The sequence below is a fragment of the Brassica rapa genome, chromosome A02, assembly GCF_000309985.2.
Source record: "Brassica rapa cultivar Chiifu-401-42 chromosome A02, CAAS_Brap_v3.01, whole genome shotgun sequence".
Classification (NCBI taxonomy): domain Eukaryota; kingdom Viridiplantae; phylum Streptophyta; class Magnoliopsida; order Brassicales; family Brassicaceae; genus Brassica; species Brassica rapa.
The window spans coordinates 17,732,167-17,754,001 of record NC_024796.2 but is presented as its reverse complement, the minus strand read 5'-3'; the positions used below and the strand labels follow the sequence as shown (position 1 = coordinate 17,754,001).

Genomic DNA, 21,835 nt, shown 5'->3' with positions numbered 1-21,835 from the left:
GCATATATTAACATATTTTGTTCAAAAAAAAATTATGCATATATTTTAATTGTAAAATTAAACCAATATGTATTATTTTTCTTATCTCTTACACTATAAAAAAAATCAAAAAGTAGTATGATAGTAGTTATACTAGATTTGAAGATAATGATTAAATATGAAAATAGTGATTTTATTTGTGTCTTATAATTCTATTTTCTTAATCAAATTAGAACAAAAATAAAAATCAACTCGATTAATCTTAACCAAACTCAAACAAAATCAAACTGAAGCGAACAGAAACCAAATAAACTTTGGTTTATTTCAATTATATTTTAGAAGCAAACAAATTAAACCGATCAAACCAGAATTTAAACATAAATACACACCCCTAAATACCACATAAAATTTCTCTCCAGTTGCTTTAGAATGGACCTTAAACAATTTGAACTTATATCAAAGCCCAATACAAACTAAAGAAACCCTAATTCAAAAACATATTTTAAAACCCGCTCACCACTAAGTTGCCGTCTTCTTCCTCCCTCCATTTCTGAAAACCCTAACCCAGCCGGCGCCATGACGGAGGTCGAAGAAGTTGCTGCCGAAACGGGAGAGTACATGATCAAGCCTCAGAGTTTCACTCCCGCCATCGACACATCTCAGTGGCCCCTCCTCCTCAAGAACTATGACCGCCTCAACGTCCGTACGGGTCACTACACTCCCATCTCCTCCGGCCACTCTCCCCTCAAGCGTCCTCTCCTAGACTACATCAGGTACGGTGTCATCAATCTCGACAAACCCTCCAACCCTTCCTCCCACGAGGTCGTCGCTTGGATCAAGCGAATCCTCCGTGTCGAGAAGACAGGACACAGTGGAACTCTCGACCCTAAGGTCACGGGTAATCTCATTGTCTGCATCGACCGAGCTACACGGCTCGTCAAGTCTCAGCAAGGTGCCGGTAAAGAGTACGTCTGTGTAGCTCGCCTTCACTCTGCTGTTCCCGATGTGGCTAAGGTGGCGAGAGCTCTGGAGTCGCTTACTGGGGCTGTCTTTCAGAGGCCTCCTTTGATCTCTGCCGTGAAGAGGCAGCTGAGGATTAGGACAATCTACCAAAGCAAGCTGCTTGAGTATGATGCGGACAGGCATTTGGTTGTGTTCTGGGTTTCCTGTGAGGCAGGTACTTACATTAGGACCATGTGCGTTCACTTGGGTTTACTTCTTGGTGTTGGTGCTCATATGCAAGAGCTTAGGAGGGTTAGGTCTGGGATTTTAGGTGAGAATGATAACATGGTTACGATGCATGATGTCATGGATGCTCAATGGATGTATGATAACTACAAGGATGAGAGTTATCTGAGGAGGGTGATTATGCCTCTTGAGGTGATTTTGACGAGCTACAAGAGACTCGTTGTGAAGGACTCTGCTGTTAATGCCATCTGCTATGGTGCTAAGCTGATGATTCCTGGGTTGTTGAGGTTCGAGAATGACATTGACGTTGGCACTGAGGTTGTTCTGATGACGACTAAAGGTGAGGCGATTGCTGTTGGTATCGCTGAGATGACCACGTCTGTGATGGCTACGTGTGACCATGGTGTGGTGGCTAAGATCAAGCGGGTGGTGATGGATAGAGACACTTACCCCAGGAAATGGGGATTGGGCCCTAGAGCTTCCATGAAGAAGAAGCTTATTGCTGATGGTAAATTGGATAAGCATGGGAAGCCGAATGAGAAAACGCCTCTAGAGTGGAGCAGGAACGTGGTGGTCTTGCCAACTGGTGGTGATGCTATGATTGCTGGTGCTGCTGCCGCTCCCGAGGGAAAGGTTGAGGCTGTGAGTGGAGAGGTGCGCAAGCGTAAGCATGATGATAGCAGTGACAGCCCTGCCCCTGTGTCAACGAAGAAAGCTAAAACAAAAGATCTCGAAGGAGGAGAGGTTGAAGAGAAGGTTAAGGCAAAGAAGAAGAAGGACAAGGCGGAGGGGAAAGAAGAAGAAGCTGGGTCTGAGAAAAAGGAGAAGAAGAAAAAGAAGGACAAGGAGGAGGATAAAGAAGAGTTGGCTACACCAAAGTCAGAGAAGAAGAAGAAAAAGAAGAGCAAGGAGGCAGATGAAGCTGCTGCGGCTAATGGTGAAGATGTATCAGCAGCAGAGAAGAGTGAGAAGAAGAAGAAAAAGAAGAGCAAAGAGACAGATGAAGCTGCTGCTGGTGAATCAGCAGAGAAGAGTGAGAAGAAGAAAAAGAAGGATAAGAAGAAGAAAAGCAAAGACAGCGATGACGAATAATGAGATGGGTTTGTGTTACACTGCTCTTTAAGTTTTGAATCTTTTGGTTTATGGTATCTATTCTGGAAAAAGTGAGACAAAAGGCTTTTATGCTTGTATCCAAAGTCTCACTTCAGATTAGTTTTGTTTTTAGTTTCTTATGTTATATTTGTCCTTTTATTTGTGAGATTAGTTTCACTTAGCTATGGACTTTATGAATATGATGATTAGTTTCACTTTTGTCTGATGATGATTTTTATGTTTCCATAATTCTACTGTGTGAAAGTTTGTGGCTTTCTAGCCAATTTTCAGTGGTGCCTTGTCTTAGGAGCTTAAGAGTTGTTAATATATTGTTAGTGTTGAGAGTAGAGGAACAACAGGTTTCAACTAGAGACTTGTTACCTTTTATCACTGATCATAATTTTTCATTAGATGGGTGCTGCCTAATGTTGTTGTGATTGTTCGGTTTTCACTTCCACTGCGTACAGAAGCTGCATATCAGGGTCTTAAAGAATCAGAACTGGTTTCATCTTAAGTTTTGTTTGTTTCCCCCGTTGATAAGTGATAAGATATAATATTAGAGGCTAGTAAGCGATGCTTTATACATCTCTGGTATACTTAATTTTGTTTGCTTTTATGAGTCTTACCTTGTGTACACCGCTCTTCCCACACTAGTGACCAGTTCCTAGGACTTTTGTTATACTTACTGAGTGTTAATCACTTTTGTTATACTTACTGAGTGTTAATCTGACGGACCATTAAAGGTCTACTTTCGTAAGTAGAAGAAAACGGTTGATGAGAAGTTAGGTGATCAAGGCTTGAAAGAGATGAGCTAGTTTAGAAGGATGATATGGACAGGTTGAGTGAACTGTACATGATACTATTAACAAGAGTTGTACTTTTGCAGGTCATTCTATGCAAATTGTATTAGTGATATTTGGTTGACGATATGAGTCATCCGTTGACCGTTACTAGTTTAAAATATTGTTAGAACAATCTGTATCTCCTTTAACAAAGTAACTATGTAATAATCCGCGCAATGTGATTATTAGTTTTGTTATTTTAATAAAAAAGACATTAAATCTGTTTAATCTGAATATTGGTTCGGTTTTAATTTTTTTTTATGATTTTTAATCTTCTAAAATATAACTATTATTTTAAACTAATATTCATTTTAGTTTATTCGGTTAAAATGTTTGATTTTTTTTTTCCGGTAAAACCCAAAAATTAATATTATTTGTTTATTTTCATGTTATAATTTTTGATAGTCGTCATGTCGAACCAATAGTTTCATATTATAGTTTCTAAACATATAATAGTTTAATAAAAAGAAAAGAAAATTATTAAGACAAATCGTTTTACTACAATTTGGTCGGGTAGTGAAAGAAACATTAAAAAAAATATTTTAACTTAAAAAAAAATAACTATTTCAGTTGTGGTGAATACTTAGTTACAAGGTATTCACATCAAAATGTTCCCTTGCTAAGAGAGCTCTGACTCAGTTTCATGGTGTGTAAACTTTTGTTTAGTTAATAAAGTATTTGATGTCCAATAAAAAAGGTGCACATGTATGTGTATGTAAAAAGTATATAAAAATAGTTAACAAATATATTGTTAATTAATATTAAATAACATTTTTTTTCAAAATAATACATGAAAGATAAAATTAAAATTAATCTAAAATAAAAAGGCCTTGACATTAGTCATTTTTCACATAAAAAAAAAATAAAATTGTATCCGCAAATAGGGGTGGGCACAAATCGAATATCTGGGTATTTGGACGCATTCGTGTCGATTCGATCTTTTACCACTTAGATATTCTGTGACTCGAATATCCAAAATGTTTTAGAATTTTAAAGAATATCCGATTTGATCCGTAAATAAAATAAAATTTTTAAAATAGTTGAATTTTTTTAATAATAACATTTTATAACAAATCTAAAACATTATTTAACTTTTTAAATTCTAGTACCTAATATAATAAATTTAATTGATAAAAATATTGTAAAACTGATATAAAGTATAATATATAACGTATATATTTGCATATAACATATCGTATTAGATATTTTTTCCTAAAAATATTGGTATTTGTGATTTGTTTCTTTTTTGGATATTGTATTTTAGCATCTGATTTGTTTTGTATAGTTACAGATATCCAAATTTTTTTTGTTCAAATCTAAACGGATAACAAATTGAATCAAATTTATGAATATTTTTCTCAACTTTATCCGTAAATAATATATATATATAGTTTGGCTTTTGATTCGTTATCTATTTTTGTTCGAACCGAAAATCCAGATTTTATTGGAACCATGTATGTGAGTTTTATATTTAAAAAAAGCGCAAAGTACATAGTGTGAACATATTTATGAATATAGTGTAAACACGTAAACATACTTATTATCAAAGCATTATGAGACTACCACGTGTCTATTATAGTGTGAATGCATTTATTGCAATGCTTCTCTTTTAATATATAAGGGATACAACTCAAGTTGATAACAAATTGGTGTGCTCATGATACCATAACGATGTTTTCACACGCGAAAGCTTAATTACAGGTTATAATGGAGAATCCGACGAGTTCAGAGATACAAATACCTTTGATGTCTCGTTTGCAGAAAGATGTTTGTTAGGGTCAAAATCGGGGATATAATCCTCCGAGAATTGTATCACTTACAAGAATAAGTCGGAAATATCGAGATAACAATACATAGAAAAAGCTCCGCATGTTTCTTCCCAGAAAAGGACGAAGAGATTTCTATAAAAACAAGAAACAACTGGAAAAAAAAGTTATTTCAAAAAGTTTTTACGGCAAAACACCATGCTTTATGAAATAATATTCCGTAATAAACTTTAAAAGTTTTTATACAGAAATACTTCTGTAAAAATACAAAAGAACAATTCCAAAAGTATACAAAACCATCAACGAAGAATGGAGGAGATGACAAGGCAGGAGGGTGGCCTCATCGCCATCATCTCCCACTCTCAAGTTCTCATTGCCGTTCTCCCTCGTCGCCCCTCTCCTTTCTCCTCATTGCCACTCTCTCTTTTCTTCTCTCTTCATTACCCATCTCTCACTCTCCATTTACTCCTATTAGAAGCCCCTCTCACAATACTTTCACTAAAAATCCCATGTATAGTCAAATCAGGTCATACGAAGAAATTTTATGAAATAGACATTATGGGTCTTCCGAAAAACTATCATTGATAATTTTTCGTATAATAAAAACAAAGCTCCATCAAGATTGTTGACTTCTACTTTTTACTTCCCTCGGTTAGATCTGAGCAGGAAATTTCCTCGCAACCAAATCCACAAGGGTTATGCGTTGAGCCTCTTAAAATTTGTCTCCCTCAGATAAAAAGGAAACAATTTTATACGACTAAAAAAAACAGTATACGAAACATTCATCGTATAACTTAAACCCAAAGTGGAAGCTCGTTTTAAAACAACCATCAACCATAACACGAAAAACTCCGCTAAACTTGGCCTATCAATCTCGACAAACGCTTTTTGGCCCTCGGCCAACTACGCCTCCCCGTAAAACCCGAACCAGAATTCAGCATCCTCTTTGAGGATAATCGTAAGACAAAAGTTCCATGGCGTGGTCCTTTACCAACAACGTCCTTGGCTATACGGCTGAACACAATCTTCATCCAAGCCATAATAATTAAGCGACAACCGCTCCAATCACTTAAACAGGTAAAGAAAAATCCACGATTTGTCATAAAACGCCAAGTGACGATTACACAGACTATTTGTCGTATAACCCAGAGCGGAAATTATACGATACATTTTTCCATAACAAATTTGAGTCCTAACAACCAAACAGTTAACGGAAAAATTAAACTTATCGATAATCGAACAAGTTTTACAATTCACTTTAAGCATGCAACGTTGTACCTGTACAACGCAGCATGTTAGGAAAAACACGTAACAAAGCTCATGCATCTATACGAATCATAAATGCACGAAATAAAATCTCAGAGGGCCGACTCTTCACAAAAGCACAGTGAAGAAAAACGCTTCTTCCCAGGGACAAATCTATGTGACCCCTTGATCCTAATCCCCCAATCATAAATCAAACTATTTAACATCAAAAATGGAACAACAATTTTGGCTGCGAACATCTGCAGATAAACCAAGACGTTTCTCCAACGCAGGGTTAAGACTAAACCCTTGCAACACTGGAACACCTTCAAGCCCGCGAACATTTCTAGCACGAAACGCGAGATACGAAAGAATAACAAATCTTCAGCATCGCGAGACGTCGCAGACAACTGGAGATTCGTCCTTCGACGAAATTTTCTTCCTCGATAAAAACACCTTCTTGGAAGACCAGACAGTCATATGCACTAACATCTTCTCAAAACATATCCTTCGCGAAGACTTAAATCGGTAATTTTTACTATTAAGTTTTTTGCTGATCACAACAAAATCTTAACATCCTAAACAGACTTAGCCATCTCGTAGAGATGACTCTCGTACATCCGACACAAAAATAATAGCGCTATAAAAGAAACCCAAAATTTTTGATCAGCACTTCTAGGAGGCTTAAAAATTGTCCTTGGAGAGATGCTCGGTTCCAACCATACAAGTCGTATAAGCCGAGAACCTATCGCGGACTTTAAATCGGTATGGAATCATGATGAAACTGAAACGGGATACGTAAGTCGAATTAGTCATCGCACCCTCTAAAACCCGGAGGAAACCTAGGTCTTGCCCTAAACCAGCACACTGGTCTCTAACATCTCAAGGCATGATTCATCCTTCGACGAAAATAAAGCCTAAGTTTCTAATCATAGAGAGTTACAGTAGCTAAGTTTCTTCCTTTTCTTCTCTGCCTCGCCTTTTTAATATTCTCCTATAAGGCCGGACGAGTTTCATTGTCCCCGCATATCCATATCTTCTATTTCGTTTTATCTTGGCTTATTTTTCGAGATTCAAGTTTATCCTTCCCAGAAATATTATGTTATCTTTTTTTCTTCCATTATCCCCTCCAACTAAGATAAACCGTAATCTACATTGGCCGCATCATGTCCAAAATTGTAAGAGGGTTCTGCCGTGTTTTAAGTCATTTTGGACCGTTTTTATGACTTACACGTTTTAATTTCTCTTGGAAAAAATCGTCAATTCGCTCAAAGTTGCGGCTTTTTGTGCCGTTATTCTACAAAATGATCAAAAAATAATTTTGTTTTGTCGCTAACATTCTGGTGTTCAAGTTAACCATTTTTGACTTGACATTTGGCTATTTAGTAAGAAAACAAGATGTTCTTATTCACACGAGAACAGGATGAACAGAGTAATGGGTGATGAATATGAGGCATGGGAGATGAGTAAAACTGAGAGGCATGACGGCGATGAGGAAGGGAGATTAGGGAACTTGGGTGATGACGCCACGGCGATGAGGAGAGAGGAAGAGGGCATGGGCGATGAGTGAGCATGAGGATGTGGCCAGGACGATGAGGGAGATAGGAGAGGTCCTGCGCGATGAGGGTGGTCCCGGTGATGAGGGGAGATAGGCTAGCTCCTCATGTTCGACTCAGATGATATGGCTAATGTGTCATCAGTGATGATTATCCTCACGAGCTTCTGTTGCAGAAGAATCATTAGTTTTTCATTATCGTTTTGATGTATTCTTCTATGATGTAATATGCTTCAAGTCAGTTCTTTTTTTTTTTGCAACAAACGGCTATTCTATTACTCAAGCTTGAGGTGGTCTGGGTAACCAGACCGAAATAGAACAACCAACAAAGCACAAAGACCTATGAAAAGAACGGGCATTCCTAGCTAATGAATCAGCAATTCCATTTTGCACTCTTGGGAAGTGTTCGATTTTGAAGTCCGGAAAACACATTTTCAGAAGTTGAATGACCTCTAGTTCGGTTGCGAAATTTGACCATGCTTATGGATCCACTACCATTGCAATCAGGTCCTTACAATCCATCCCAAATCTCTGACATGTCGAGTGTTGTAACATGCTTCAAGTGAGTTCAACAAAACAAAAAAGTAACATTTAATATTTAAAAATCATTAAAAAGTTTAAAGTAAGTTTTTGGGTTCTATACATGGGATTTTATATCGATAGAAGATGGCTAGACAATGAGGAACTAAGACAAGTCATTATGGAGGGATGGAAATCTCATGACCCCCCCAATGCGACTATAATGGAACATATCTCTAGCTGCCGAAAAGCCTTGAGCGAGTGGAGGAAACAACATAATATTAACTCGGCAAAGTTAGTGGAAGAGCTAAAGGAGAAAGTCGAGGGTTTATACGCAGATGATAATGCGACGACTGAGGAAATTGCAGCAGCGTTGAAGGAACTCTCATGTACTATACATGGGATTTTTAGTGAAAGTATTGTGAGAGGGGCTTCTAATAGGAGTAAATGGAGAGTGTTTTTCACAAATTACTCGTGAAATTTGTGAAGTTGTTTTGTAGTGACACTGGTCTTGTTTTCCCATAGGCTGTTTCGTATAAAATATTTTTGTTATACTAAAAATAATGGGTAGCCAGTTTTATGAAGATAGGAAATCAAAAACTTCAAAGTTGCGATGTTTCAGCGGATTACACGGGGAACATTTCTGTTTTGATTTTGACCTTCAGTGAAAGTTGCTTGGAATTACTGATGGAGTTTTACCAAAGTCTATTCCATTACGATCTAGTCGCTAACCGTCGTGTTATGAGTCTGATGTTGGTACAAGTTTTCTAATCACGAGATTGCAACAAGAGATGTTGTAGAGCTCTCAAGACGATATTTACGATATTAGGACAAGAGATGTTGTAGAGCTCTACAGACCATGTTCGTTGATGGTTGGGCTATATCGCTAGCGTTTTAGACAAATCTTCGGTTGTCGTTTGCCTTTTTTGGACAATTTTAATGAGGCATCAGAATGCATATGTGCTTTTCTGCCTGTTGCTGCGGGAGTTTGCTTTGTCAAAAGCGTTTTCGAGATGCCCAGGCAAAAAGGTTTTTTTGAAGTGTGGGAATATACGAATATAGTATACGTATCTACTCCATTTTTTTTAAAGATTGGGATGATCGACAATCTAGGTCGGTTTGAAGACAATGCCAGGATTGTGACTTGGTGGTTTTCAGGTTGACGACTTGGAATATTTTAGTTTTTAAGAAAATTACTAGGAACGAACCGATTTTAAGACGACGTTTGTATCTCTAGTTCTTTCTTTCTTTAGGAAGCGAGATAAGTATGCTTGAATGTGTGATGATCGTTTCTCGGTTTTACGAGAGATTAGATCAGTTTGCGAGTTCTGCCTGGTCAGTTAAGGAACAATAGAACAAGACTGGAAAAATTGCATAAGACTTAGCTCACTAGACTATCCCCCTAAATTCTAAGCTCCTTAAAGTTTACGGCAGTTCCTAAGACGTTTTCATCCTTTTTCCTACGAAAAATTAAAAATATTATAAAATTTTCTAAGTCGGACATACCTTAGTCTCATCGGTGATTCGGGATTGCCTCTTCTTCATTCTTCTTCTCCCCCGTGTCTTCTGATCTGAGTTTCAATTTTTGAAGTGTTAAGTTATTTCAAGGACAGGCGTGTGTTTCGTCCAAGGTTATTCCCGAGTACGAGTAAGTAATTTGTCAAAAAAAATTTAGGCGTTTAGGATTGGCCACTTTCGATTCAATGTTAAAGGACTTTTAAAGGTCTGATACTGATTTTCATATGTATTGGTTTTCGATGAAATTCTGACGAGAATATCGGAGTAAGGAAGGAATTTCCCCGTCTAAATTTCTGTTCTCGTTTCTTCGTAATGTTGGTTTTACTAAATGGACAAGGTGCACTTTGTATATTGTTGAAAAGTCTATGAAACGTTTATGAATAGATGTTTTCAACTCATCATGGCAGAATTTTGTAAACCGGATAGTATTTTATGTACAAAATGAACTTTACAAAATCGTTGAAACAAAGTGAGGAGAAGTAAGTGATGAAGCAAGGGACATGGAGTCATTCGGGTGAGGTTCTCCTTTTGTCAAGTTATGAGTCAACTGGTTCTGTCACAGCCCTTATTGTCTTTATTTTTCGGTTGATTGTTTCACATGAGCTTGTTTGACCTAACAAATGATGTTTCGTAAAATATTCACGAGCTTAATCTTACGATTGATGTTTTGCAAAATGTTGTTGAGCTTAATTTTCGGAAAGTTATTCCACAAACTGTTGTCGAGTTAATTTTTCAAAAACTGTTTCATAAAAGTTGTCGATTTTAATTTTAGGAAAGTTACTTCATGAAACGTTCAGTCGAGGCTCAAAAGAGGAGAGTTGGAAATGAGTCGCCAGCTCGACATATGGCGAGTTGGGAAGGGATTGTGCCGGTCGTCATACGGTGATCTGTTCGGTTAACAGGCCGGTCGCCATAAGGCGACCAGATTGACTGATCGACCGGTCGCCATATGGCAAACGGGTTGCGTACTCGACCGGTTGCCATATGGCAACCAGTTCGTGTGATTGACCGGGTTTATTTTTCTGAAAACTTTTTGAAAAAGTCTTTTGTTCGAACCCTTATTTACTGAGATTTCTCCAACTTGGTAATGAGACAAATTTTACGGGTTTTGATAGATTTTATCGTTGCCCTCTAGGGAAATCGAAAGTCATAATTAGGTTTTCGATTCTCTTGAGCATTGCGGCGTTTTCGTAAGCATTGGCCATTGGAGCAGTCACAGCTGGAGTAACTTTACCAGTGTTTGCGAGCTTTAAAGGGTGTTTTTTGAGCTTCCTCAAGCATTCAATCGATTTCAGTGGCGGTACCGGTAGCGTAATGGATCTGGGATCGTACTGCCCTTAATTCTGCGGCAGTCTTTATTATGTAATTGCGAAGGTCACGAATGTCGGGATTCTTGCCAGGAGTTTTTCGACCCCGTCGGCGTTTGCTGCGAGTGATCTCGGCATGCTCTTCGGCTAGCTCCTCATGTTCGACTCAGATGATATGGCTAATGTGTCATCAGTGATGATTATCCTCACGAGCTTCTGTTGCAGAAGAATCATTAGTTTTTCATTATCGTTTTGATGTATTCTTCTATGATGTAATATGCTTCAAGTCAGTTCTTTTTTTTTTTGCAACAAACGGCTATTCTATTACTCAAGCTTGAGGTGGTCTGGGTAACCAGACCGAAATAGAACAACCAACAAAGCACAAAGACCTATGAAAAGAACGGGCATTCCTAGCTAATGAATCAGCAATTCCATTTTGCACTCTTGGGAAGTGTTCGATTTTGAAGTCCGGAAAACACATTTTCAGAAGTTGAATGACCTCTAGTTCGGTTGCGAAATTTGACCATGCTTATGGATCCACTACCATTGCAATCAGGTCCTTACAATCCATCCCAAATCTCTGACATGTCGAGTGTTGTAACATGCTTCAAGTGAGTTCAACAAAACAAAAAAGTAACATTTAATATTTAAAAATCATTAAAAAGTTTAAAGTAAGTTTTTGGGTTAATGATGTTTTTACAAAGTTATTAATGGAGTTTGCTGATGGCCGCCTAGAGATGGTATATTTACGATCAGATATATAAAAATGATATCGTTATAAAAATGATATTGTTACAACAATAAAAAGAAAAATCAGTCTTCAAATCATTTTTCTTGTAACTAGAAACTCTTATTCAAATCCTTTTTTTGTGTAGCAAAACGACAAACTTGCCTTATGGAACTTTACGAAACGGTAAAAAAAGGATTTGAAGACTGATTTTGACTTCACGGGGCCCTCGCCAGCCTGTTACCGCACTAATTGACTCCACCAGCCGTTCAACTTTACGAAACGGTAAAAAAAAAAAAACAATTTCGCTTAAAAATGTTGTGAAAATGTTTCATATATATTACTTATTTCTTTGATCAAAAAAGAAAGAATTTTTTCTTTTATTTTTTTACTTTATTTTACCTTGGAGTTTTGATGGAACATGGGGAACACACCAAAATCATTGGTATGTAACTAACAAAGTACGTGACCAGTGCTAGTCAATACACATCTCCGTGAGCAGTGACATTTCATAGTGATAAGTGGGGTTTAGTAGACCCAAATTGTCATGTCAGTTGTTTTTAACGTATATTTTTAATTCGATTTCTTAAAATATTTGTTTGATATTACAATTTGACTGTCATATCCTCGATCTCTTAAACTGGAAGTCTTTTGGTTTTTTTTATAGTGAATTTTTTTATTGTAACCCATTTTAATCCTTTTTTTACTTGGTATGCGTAGCAAAAAAGATTAAAATGGATTACATTTTAACAAGAAACAATTACTTATGTTATCACACAGAAAAAAAATCGAATATTTTCAAGATAGCACCTATTATATTCTTTGTAAATCTAATTTGTGGAAGATCTAAACTGTAGATATGTTCTATGCTATTTTTTATTGGCATATTTAAGGCCAAGATGAGAACTGATGTGATTTCTTCTTCCTTATTTCATTATCGTTTCGTAGTAGGAGTTTCTAACTAAATCTATACATGTGTGTTATCTATTAGCATACATGTATTTGTTTGATAAATGAACTATATCATACATATATACCTATATAATGTATTGTAATGTGTGAACAACTAGATGTATTCATAGGTTGCTAAAAGAATATGGTTGTATGATGATTGAGACTTTTATACGAGCGTTTGCAAACATGTAAAATTTCTCGAGCATTGCATCATTTCTTGTTGGATCATGCGGGGACCGAATAAGGTGGCATGATTCATCACCGGAACGGGTCGGTGGCGTGCATATATGTGGATTTTAAAATTTTGTGGCGGATCATGCGTGAACATGTGTCGCTAACATAATTGCGAAAACGTATTGAACTCATGGGTACCAATTTAAGTGGTAATATCTCCTGCGGTGGCAACATGACGAACGTGTGTACCGATTTAGGTGATGTGGTCTCTTTTTGGCACCATCGCAGTTTACGTTACTTGTTGATTGCTCTTGCTTTATTGGATTTTCTAGGTAGAGCTTTTGTTATGGTGTGTGGTGAATGTCAGGTGATAATTTCATCGCTCCTAAATCTTTCCTCACTGAGCTTTTGTCGAAATGTTCACCCTTCTTCCCTTTCCTTTTGCATGTTCGGTTCATATTAGTGAGAGTTTGTCAAAGGCGTCATGAGAACCTACTTTGTTGAAAGACATATTGTTTCGGTCCTTGTGGCAGAAGACAAGTGTACTGATATCGCCAACCATTTTAGCTATGTTGGTTCGGAGTGACACAAGTGGAATTAGAACCCATGAAAGACTCTCTAGTCTTAACCTTGAGTGTCAGTCTCGATTCAAACCAATATGACCCGAATAAGTTCATTTTCTTAACGGTCGAGTTATTCTGTGTTCCAAATAGAACTTGAAAGTAATTCCCTATTGAGTGGGGAAGAGTTGTCACATCCAGTTTCTCTTAAACCGAGATGGTTTTTTTAACTAACTTGTTTTGGTCCAAAGTCCATTATTCATTTCTCTTCTTTTTTGGCCTGCATACTAATCTCCTCTCCTATAAAAAGGGGGCAGTCCCTTAGGTTTTCACACAAGAGAGAAAACGTAGCAGAGCTCTGTCGGATTGTTGGTCTAACCGTCTCCTTCTATTTCGTCTTCTAAATCTTTTTCTTCTTCTTATCTTCCTCTTTCTCTTCTCAATATGGACGCCATGAAAGCAGGTAGCTCTCGTTTTCTGTTGTGTAGTTGTCACCTTCGAGTTTTCTTGTCTTGATGGGGGCGAGTTAAGCCATTGGAGATCCACAACTAGCCGATCTCTCTCGTTGTCTAGATATGTCTTGTATTCTTTCTAGATCTGATCACCGGTGAGGTAAGAAACCCTAGTTCTCGTTTTCTCCATTTCTTTTTTTCTCTTTTATCTTATATATATATATATATCATTCCGAGTTTTTGGTGTAGCACTTATCATATTCCTTGTAGTACTGGTTCGTGTGAAGCCGTAAACTGTAGATATGCTTCTACTCTCTTTTCTATCCGCAGATCTAATGCTAAGGTGGGGACTGATGTGATCTCTTCTTCCTTCTTTCATTATCGCTTCATAGAAGGATTTTTTAACTAAACCATTCATACTTGTGTGTTATCTATAAGCATCACGTATTTTTTTGGTAAATGAACTATATCATATATAGACATATATATTGTATTATAATGGGTGAACACCTCGATCTACTCATAGGTTGCTAAAAAAAATATGGTTGTATGATGTTTCAGACTTGTATACGGGTGTTTGTATTGTTTTGGGATTAAGTATGTGTGGATAGAGTATATTAGTTAGAGAATAGCTTAAGACATGTGTAAATCTAGCAAGCTTTAGCGAATGGGTTAATGTGTTCTCTAATCGCCTAGACCAACTTCTGTGTGCGCCAAGTTAATTAGATCATACTAATTTTATTTTAGGAAACAAATCAAACTTCCGCTTGTACCAATCAATCTTAAGATTTAAGTTCAGGGTGATCAATCTTAAATTTAGCAGTAAAGAAAACTAGATGAATAACTATTAAATTATACTAACAATAATTCATATTAGCAAACCATATATCATCTTTTGAAGAACCCTAAATCTAGCAGTGAGACTACTCAGATGTATTCATAAGAGAAATAATGATGGTCTCAATAATATATTTTGGATATGGAAAGGGTCAATGTCTCGAGTTTGTATAATATTTATGGATAGTTCGTTTGGGTCTATTGATGAATGTTTTTTGTATGTTTAATCTTCTTCTTTGTGTTTTTATATCAACCACTAATTAAACCACATTTGCATTAATTATAACAAAAGATATACCTCCTCTACAATTATGTTTAACGTGATAGCGTTTGTGATACATTAGTCTAAACCATATGTTAACTATCATGTGATATATATATATATTTTTTTTCAAAAAAGAAATTTGAATTATTTTATAAATATTTAGTATTTGGTTCTGTAGTGGTCGAAATTTAATTTTGTATGATGGTTGATCCAGAGTCTTCTTACTCTGATTTTTCTATCATTATTAATTAGTCACTAGCTATAAAGAATTTAAATTGTAAATATACCCCTTCAATATATTTGTGGAATTAGTTAGTCCAGATTTCGTTTTATAATTTCCTGCTTATACGAAAAGAAAAGTTCAAGGAATATTTATAATTCATAGATGCTTTAGTTGTTTCGTCTTGTTAGATAAAACATATTACTAAATTTTATTTATTTTAAAATCATGGTGAAAGATTTACTAAGGCACTCACTCGCATCCACTGGTTCACTCCAATGGACATCTACCACGTTTTTATTTCTAATAAATAATTGTTACCTGTCTGAGCTCTGAGTACTATAAATGCCACCACGTGTTAGCCATATTAACACACACAAACCAAAGTCTCGTTAGCTTTGAGCCCCAAAGTGAAAATGAGTAGTCCTAAATCAGCCACACTGATCTTCTTAGTATCAATGGGTATCGCATCTTGCGCCATGGCCATGGATATGTCCGTCGTTTCCTACGATGACAACCACCATGTAATTGGTGGTCCCGGCCGCCGCAACAGCGGTTTTGATGCGGAGGCATCGTTGATATTCGAGTCATGGATGGTTGAGCAAGGGAAGGTGTACGAGTCCGTCGCCGAGAAGGAACGGCGTTTAACTATTTTCGAGGACAACCTTCGTTTCATCACTAACCGAAACGCTGAAAACCTTGGTTATCGGCTTGGTTTGACCCGGTTTGCAGATTTGTCGCTCCATGAATACGGACAAATTTGCCATGGGGCTGATCCGAGACCACCTAAGGACCATGTTTTCATGACTAGCAGCAACCGATACAAGACTAGTGCTGGTGATGTGCTTCCTAAGTCTGTTGACTGGAGGAAGGAAGGTGCAGTTACTAAAGTCAAAGATCAAGGCCATTGCAGTAAGTGTTGTGATTTTAATTCCGACATTCTTTTCAGAATAGAATAATAAAATTGTTAGAAAATATTAAAACCAGTAAAAAACGTAAAACCTAAACGAATCCATAGCTAATTAATAATAAGAAAATGATCTTAGTCCGTTTTAACTGGAAAAGATCTTCTTTTGTTTTTGAAAACAGGGCAAACTGGAAAATATCTTGATAAGTAGATCTTGGATTCATTATAACTAGTGTTGGTTGATAACATGTATCAGGCTTTAAAAACATGTATCAGTCTCACAGGATATGTAAACGTTAGTGGTAGTTGAAATAAGTAACCAATTACTTTTTTTACCTTTTAGTCCAAAAGTATATATGCTTCATGCTTACTTTGTTCTTTTGTGAAGGGAGTTGTTGGGCTTTCTCGACGGTGGGGGCAGTGGAAGGCTTAAACAAGATCGTGACAGGACAGTTAGTCACTTTGTCCGAGCAAGATTTGATCAATTGTAACAAAGAAAATAATGGCTGCGAAGGAGGTAAAGTTGAAACTGCCTATGAGTACATAGTTACCAATGGTGGTCTTGGTACAAACAACGATTATCCTTACAAGGCTGTTAATGGGGTCTGCGACGCCGGCCTCAAGGTCGGTATAGATACACGCACACATATAGAAAAATGTCTCTAACAACAAAAAAAATAACAATTTTATATCGTGTTGTAGGAAAACAACAAGAATGTTATGATTGATGGGTATGAGAGTTTGCCTTCCAACGACGAGCTTTCTCTAATGAAAGCGGTTGCTCACCAGCCTGTAACAGCCGTTATCGATTCAAGCAGCAGGGAATTTCAGCTTTATGAATCAGTAAATAAAATAAATTCTATAATATATCGTTTAAAATTGGTTTTAAAAGCTTTATTCTTATAATTGTTTGTATATCATTTTTAAAACTTCGAAGGGAATTTTTGATGGAACGTGCGGAACAAACCTAAACCATGGAGTTGTTGTGGTTGGGTATGGAACCGAGAATGGTCGTGACTATTGGATCGTGCGAAACTCATGGGGAAACACTTGGGGAGAAGCTGGCTACATGAAGATGGCTCGCAACATTGCAAATCCAAGAGGATTATGTGGTATCGCGATGCGAGCTGCATACCCCCTCAAGGTCGGTATAGATACACGCACACATATAGAAAAATGTCTCTAACAACAAAAAAAATAACAATTTTATATCGTGTTGTAGGAAAACAACAAGAATGTTATGATTGATGGGTATGAGAGTTTGCCTTCCAACGACGAGCTTTCTCTAATGAAAGCGGTTGCTCACCAGCCTGTAACAGCCGTTATCGATTCAAGCAGCAGGGAATTTCAGCTTTATGAATCAGTAAATAAAATAAATTCTATAATATATCGTTTAAAATTGGTTTTAAAAGCTTTATTCTTATAATTGTTTGTATATCATTTTTAAAACTTCGAAGGGAATTTTTGATGGAACGTGCGGAACAAACCTAAACCATGGAGTTGTTGTGGTTGGGTATGGAACCGAGAATGGTCGTGACTATTGGATCGTGCGAAACTCATGGGGAAACACTTGGGGAGAAGCTGGCTACATGAAGATGGCTCGCAACATTGCAAATCCAAGAGGATTATGTGGTATCGCGATGCGAGCTGCATACCCCCTCAAGAACTCGGTGTCTGACGATATAAGGTCCATGGCCTAATAATGTGAATGTGAACTAAATGTATGTGTTATGCGAGGGTTCGAGTGAGCGAAAAACCTATTCGACTTTGAAGCAGAAATAATGTAGTCAATGGGATGGGTGTTATTTTGTAATATATTTTGTAACTGTTGATTTGGAGTGTTGTAATATTTATGAATATTTCGTTTGGGATGAATATTTCCTCTTTTTCTATATATAAAAATATTTCCTCTTTCGAGAAAAATGCTAAAACATTACCGAACGTTTTGTTAACAAAAAAAATTACATTTTTAAAATTTTGGCCAAAAACACTGGTGGGAGCTTTTTGCTTCCATGTTTTTTTGGCATAGGACCAATTTAGATAGGCTAAGCATTTTGTTAACAAAATTTACAAATCCAAACTTCTCTCTTTTTAAAACGATATTTACATTTATAGCAAAGTGGTAAGAGACGAGAGCAATGATCGATTTTTAAGAGAATGAAAGAAACAATACTGACACACGTATTAGAGAGATTGATGAGAAATTGCAAGGGGTGTCTTCAGATTTACACAGAGTTAAAACTCAGGGGCGGATCTAGGAGAACATTTAGTTGCGGGCATTAACATAAATCTTGAACTAGTTGCGAGCCATTTAACGAATTTTGAGCTAATTTCAAGATGATTATTAAAGAAAAATCAAATTTTAGACGGGCTACGTGATCCCGTTTCCGCCTCTGGTTAAAACTCTTTTAATGGAGCTAATAGTGTTTGGTTGTCGATCACGAAACGAAAAAAGAATGTACCATTGGTTCACTAACTCCTTTTTTTTAGGTGCAAATGTTATGGTTCACTAACTCGTGCCCGACTGAATACAAGTTATCAAATTTGGTTCACGAAATGAAAAAATAAACTCGTGGCCAACTTCCAACTGAATACAAATATTGTTAAGGCAAAAAATGGGTACACTCTTTTTGATATTTTCCCTTTTTGGGTTTCTCTACCAAAAAAGTAAAAATTAAACGTGCACTTTCGACATTCTATTTTGTGTTTAACACTTCCGACTTTAAGGCCAGTTTTTTTTTTTTTTTTAATCGTCGAACGGCCATTCCATTGCTCAAGCATTCCATTGCTCAAGCTTGAGGTGGTCTGGATAACAAGACCGAAATAAAACAACTAATGAAAAGTAACTCTCTGCGAAAGGTTCTAGCAGTCTTAGCTAAAAAATCAGAATACTGATTGCGCACTCGTGGCACATGGGTGATTTCAAATTCCGGGAAACAAATCTGCAGCGTCTCTATCTTCTCCAATTCTGTCGCGAAGCTTGGCCACTCCTGGGGTTCCTTTATCATTGCAATCAGTTCCTTGCAGTCTGTTCCAAAGCTTTGGCATGGCGAGTGTTGAAGCATGTTCTCCATCGCCCATCGCAGTGCTTCTACCTCTGAATGCAATGCTGAATCACATCGAATGAAATTCCGTGTTCCCATAAGTTGTATGTTCTCCCCGCTATCCATCCAGACCCATCCACATCCACTAAATCTATCAGCAGCTGTCCAAGATCCATCTACCAGAGAAATATTACCCAAGCTTAAGACTTGGTTTTCCTCATTATTGATGGCCTGTACTACTGGTGGTATCGTCTCATTTGCATTAAACCATGCTTGACACTCACTTTCTGCGTATCGAACTAGTTCCAAAGGATCTCTGTCTATTCCCCTGAAAAGTTTATCATTACGAGCCTTACAGATATACCATATTATCCAAGGATAAGGATCTCTATCTCGGCCGGGTTCAACGATATCATTCTTCCTCCATAATAGATAATCCATGTTTGTGTAGATGCTTGACACTTGAAATGTACCTGGACTTGTAGGAGTTGTTGATAAGGACCATACTTGTATTGCTGGAGGGCATTCAAATATTGCATGAGTCACAGATTCTTCTATTTCTCCACACCTTGGGCAATAATTATCGCACCTTATATTACGCCTTACCAGATTCCTTGTTACTGCCACCTGGCCCGTTATCAATTGCCATATAAGATGGCACATCTTCCTTGGCGCTTTCAACTTCCAAGCAAAGGCTTGCAGTTTTGTGATACTTGGTTCTAGTATTTCCTTTTCCTTTTCTGGCTTCAACAGATTTTGAGCAACCCAGTATCCAGATTTAACTGTATATTGGCAATTCCTCGTGTAGTTCCAGCATAAAGTATCACGACGATGAGTAGAGCTTATGGCCATACTACGCATAAGTGGTATGTCATCGGGATGGACATAATCCTCTAATAGCCTTGCATCCCATTCCTTCGATTCCTGATTAATGAGGTCACTAACTCTCATATTCGGGTGCATCACAGGCGCTACAGGTGTAGCTGGTCTAGCAGGTATCGTTGGAATCCATGGATCCTCCCACACTTTGACTTCATAACCTGAATGAATCTTCTGTCTGATCCATAGAAGCAAGAGCTTCCTTGCGGCGAAAATGCTTGTCCATACATATGATGGACTGTTTGCAGGATTAGCTCTTAATGGCGAGGTCATTCTATAATATCTGCCCCTCAAGACTCGGGCAACCAATGAATCTGGGTACTGAACCAATCTCCATAATTGCTTTGCCAATAGTGCTAGATTAAATTCATGAATTAACCGGAAGCCAATCCCACCCTCTTCTTTTGGTAGGCAAACCTTTTCCCATTTCGCCTAGTGTATTCCTCTTTTTGGTGGATTCGAACTCCACCAAAATTGTGCAATGGCACTAGCGAGGTTTTCACAAATCTCAAATGGGAGCAGAAATGTCGACATAACATATGTCGGAAGAGCGAGTAGAATGGATTTGATCATTACTTCCTTTCCCCCTTTTGAGAGCCATCTACATGTCCATCCATTTACTCGATGCATCAAGTTATCGTTAAGAAATGCAAAGAGCTTGCATTTGGAGCCACTAATGTCCTCTGGGATTCCCAAGTATTTTCCCATTCCACCATCATTATGTATTCCAAGTGTATCTTTAATATCTTGCCTAGTAGCTGCATTAATCCTCTTACCAAAAAGTAAGGAAGATTTGTCAAAGTTAATACATTGGCCAGATGCTTTACCATATGTCCTGACTACTTTCATTACTTCTTCACATTCACGGGGCTCCGCCTTACAGAAGAAAAGGCTATCATCAGCAAATAGAATGTGGGATACCGAAGGACATGCGCGTGTGACACGCATCCCCGTTATTTTTTCTTGGTTCTCTGCATGATTGAGAAGGCTAACGAGCGCTTCCGTGCACAGAATAAAAATGAAAGGAGACAAAGGATCTCCTTGACGCAGGCCTCTACCTGGAACAATATTTCCTCTTGACTACCCATTCATAAGAACTTTATATTTTACCGACGTAATGTACCTCATGATCCATGTGATCCATGTTTTGGAGAAGCCATCTTTCGCATCACAGCTTCGATAAACGACCATTCCATCCTATCATATGCTTTACTCATATCTGTCTTGATGGCCATCCTTTTATTACGACCACTCGGTTTAGTTCGCAGGGCATGGAACATTTCTTGAGCAATTATGATATTATCTGAAATCTGTCTTCCAGCAATAAAGGCTGACTGGGTTTCTGATATCAATCCTGGCAAGACTTTCATTAGTCTCTGGCATAAGACCTTAGAGACTATCTTGTAGCTAACATTGCACAAGCTTATGGGTCGGAATTGAGCCATATCATTAGGCTTAGTTATCTTTGGGATAAGACATATATTTGTATCATTCAGACCATAGACCATAGTCCCATCAAAAAAGAATTTATTAACCATAAGAGTTAAATCTTCCTTAACTATATCCCAAAACTTCTGGTAAAAAAGTGCAGTCATCCCATCTGGCCCCGGCGCCTTGTCTGGGTGCATGGTAAAGAGAGCTAATTTGACTTCCCATTCGGAAACAAGAGCTGTAAAGCTGTCATTCATTGATCCCGTAATCGTCGTAGGAACTTCAGATAGCGCCTCTTCAATATCTTCTGGAGCAGAAAACTCAAAGATTTGCCGAAAATAACTAGTAGCAATGGCTACCAAACCTTCCTCGTC

At 37.5% G+C, this 21,835-nt stretch overlaps 3 protein-coding genes across 3 annotated transcripts; 2 read left to right on the top strand and 1 right to left on the bottom strand.

Moving 5' to 3' along the window:
- Window positions 1–477: 477 nt before the first annotated feature.
- LOC103853527 (H/ACA ribonucleoprotein complex subunit 4) lies at window positions 478–2,508 on the top strand. Its single transcript, XM_009130429.3, has one exon. It carries the CDS (start codon window positions 556–558, stop codon window positions 2,257–2,259), a length of 1,704 nt encoding a protein of 567 aa, XP_009128677.1. The 5' UTR covers window positions 478–555; the 3' UTR covers window positions 2,260–2,508.
- Window positions 2,509–13,767: 11,259 nt separating this feature from the next.
- LOC103853526 (probable cysteine protease RDL4) lies at window positions 13,768–18,001 on the top strand. Its single transcript, XM_033284340.1, has 6 exons — window positions 13,768–16,112; window positions 16,496–16,731; window positions 16,810–16,950; window positions 17,045–17,251; window positions 17,330–17,470; window positions 17,565–18,001. The coding sequence occupies exons 1-6, from the start codon at window positions 15,617–15,619 to the stop codon at window positions 17,805–17,807; spliced, it is 1,464 nt and encodes a 487-aa protein (XP_033140231.1). The 5' UTR covers window positions 13,768–15,616; the 3' UTR covers window positions 17,808–18,001.
- An 895-nt stretch (window positions 18,002–18,896) lies between these two features.
- On the bottom strand, window positions 18,897–20,303 carry LOC103853589. The gene has a single exon (XM_009130495.2). It carries the CDS (start codon window positions 20,301–20,303, stop codon window positions 18,897–18,899), a length of 1,407 nt encoding a protein of 468 aa, XP_009128743.2.
- Between the last annotated feature and the right edge of the window lie 1,532 nt (window positions 20,304–21,835).

What these genes read in the sequence shown, in the direction of transcription:
- LOC103853527 (XM_009130429.3), top strand. Translation starts at nt 556, where the DNA reads ATGACGGAGGTCGAAGAAGTTGCTGCCGAAACGGGAGAGTACATGATC.
- LOC103853526 (XM_033284340.1), top strand. Translation starts at nt 15,617, where the DNA reads ATGAGTAGTCCTAAATCAGCCACACTGATCTTCTTAGTATCAATGGGT. An exon ending in GAGCTGCATACCCCCTCAAG is followed by an intron (nt 17,252 to 17,329) that starts GTCGGTATAGAT and finishes ATCGTGTTGTAG; the next exon opens with GAAAACAACAAGAATGTTAT. An exon ending in AATTTCAGCTTTATGAATCA is followed by an intron (nt 17,471 to 17,564) that starts GTAAATAAAATA and finishes AAAACTTCGAAG; the next exon opens with GGAATTTTTGATGGAACGTG.
- LOC103853589 (XM_009130495.2), bottom strand. Translation starts at nt 20,303, where the DNA reads ATGACCTCGCCATTAAGAGCTAATCCTGCAAACAGTCCATCATATGTA.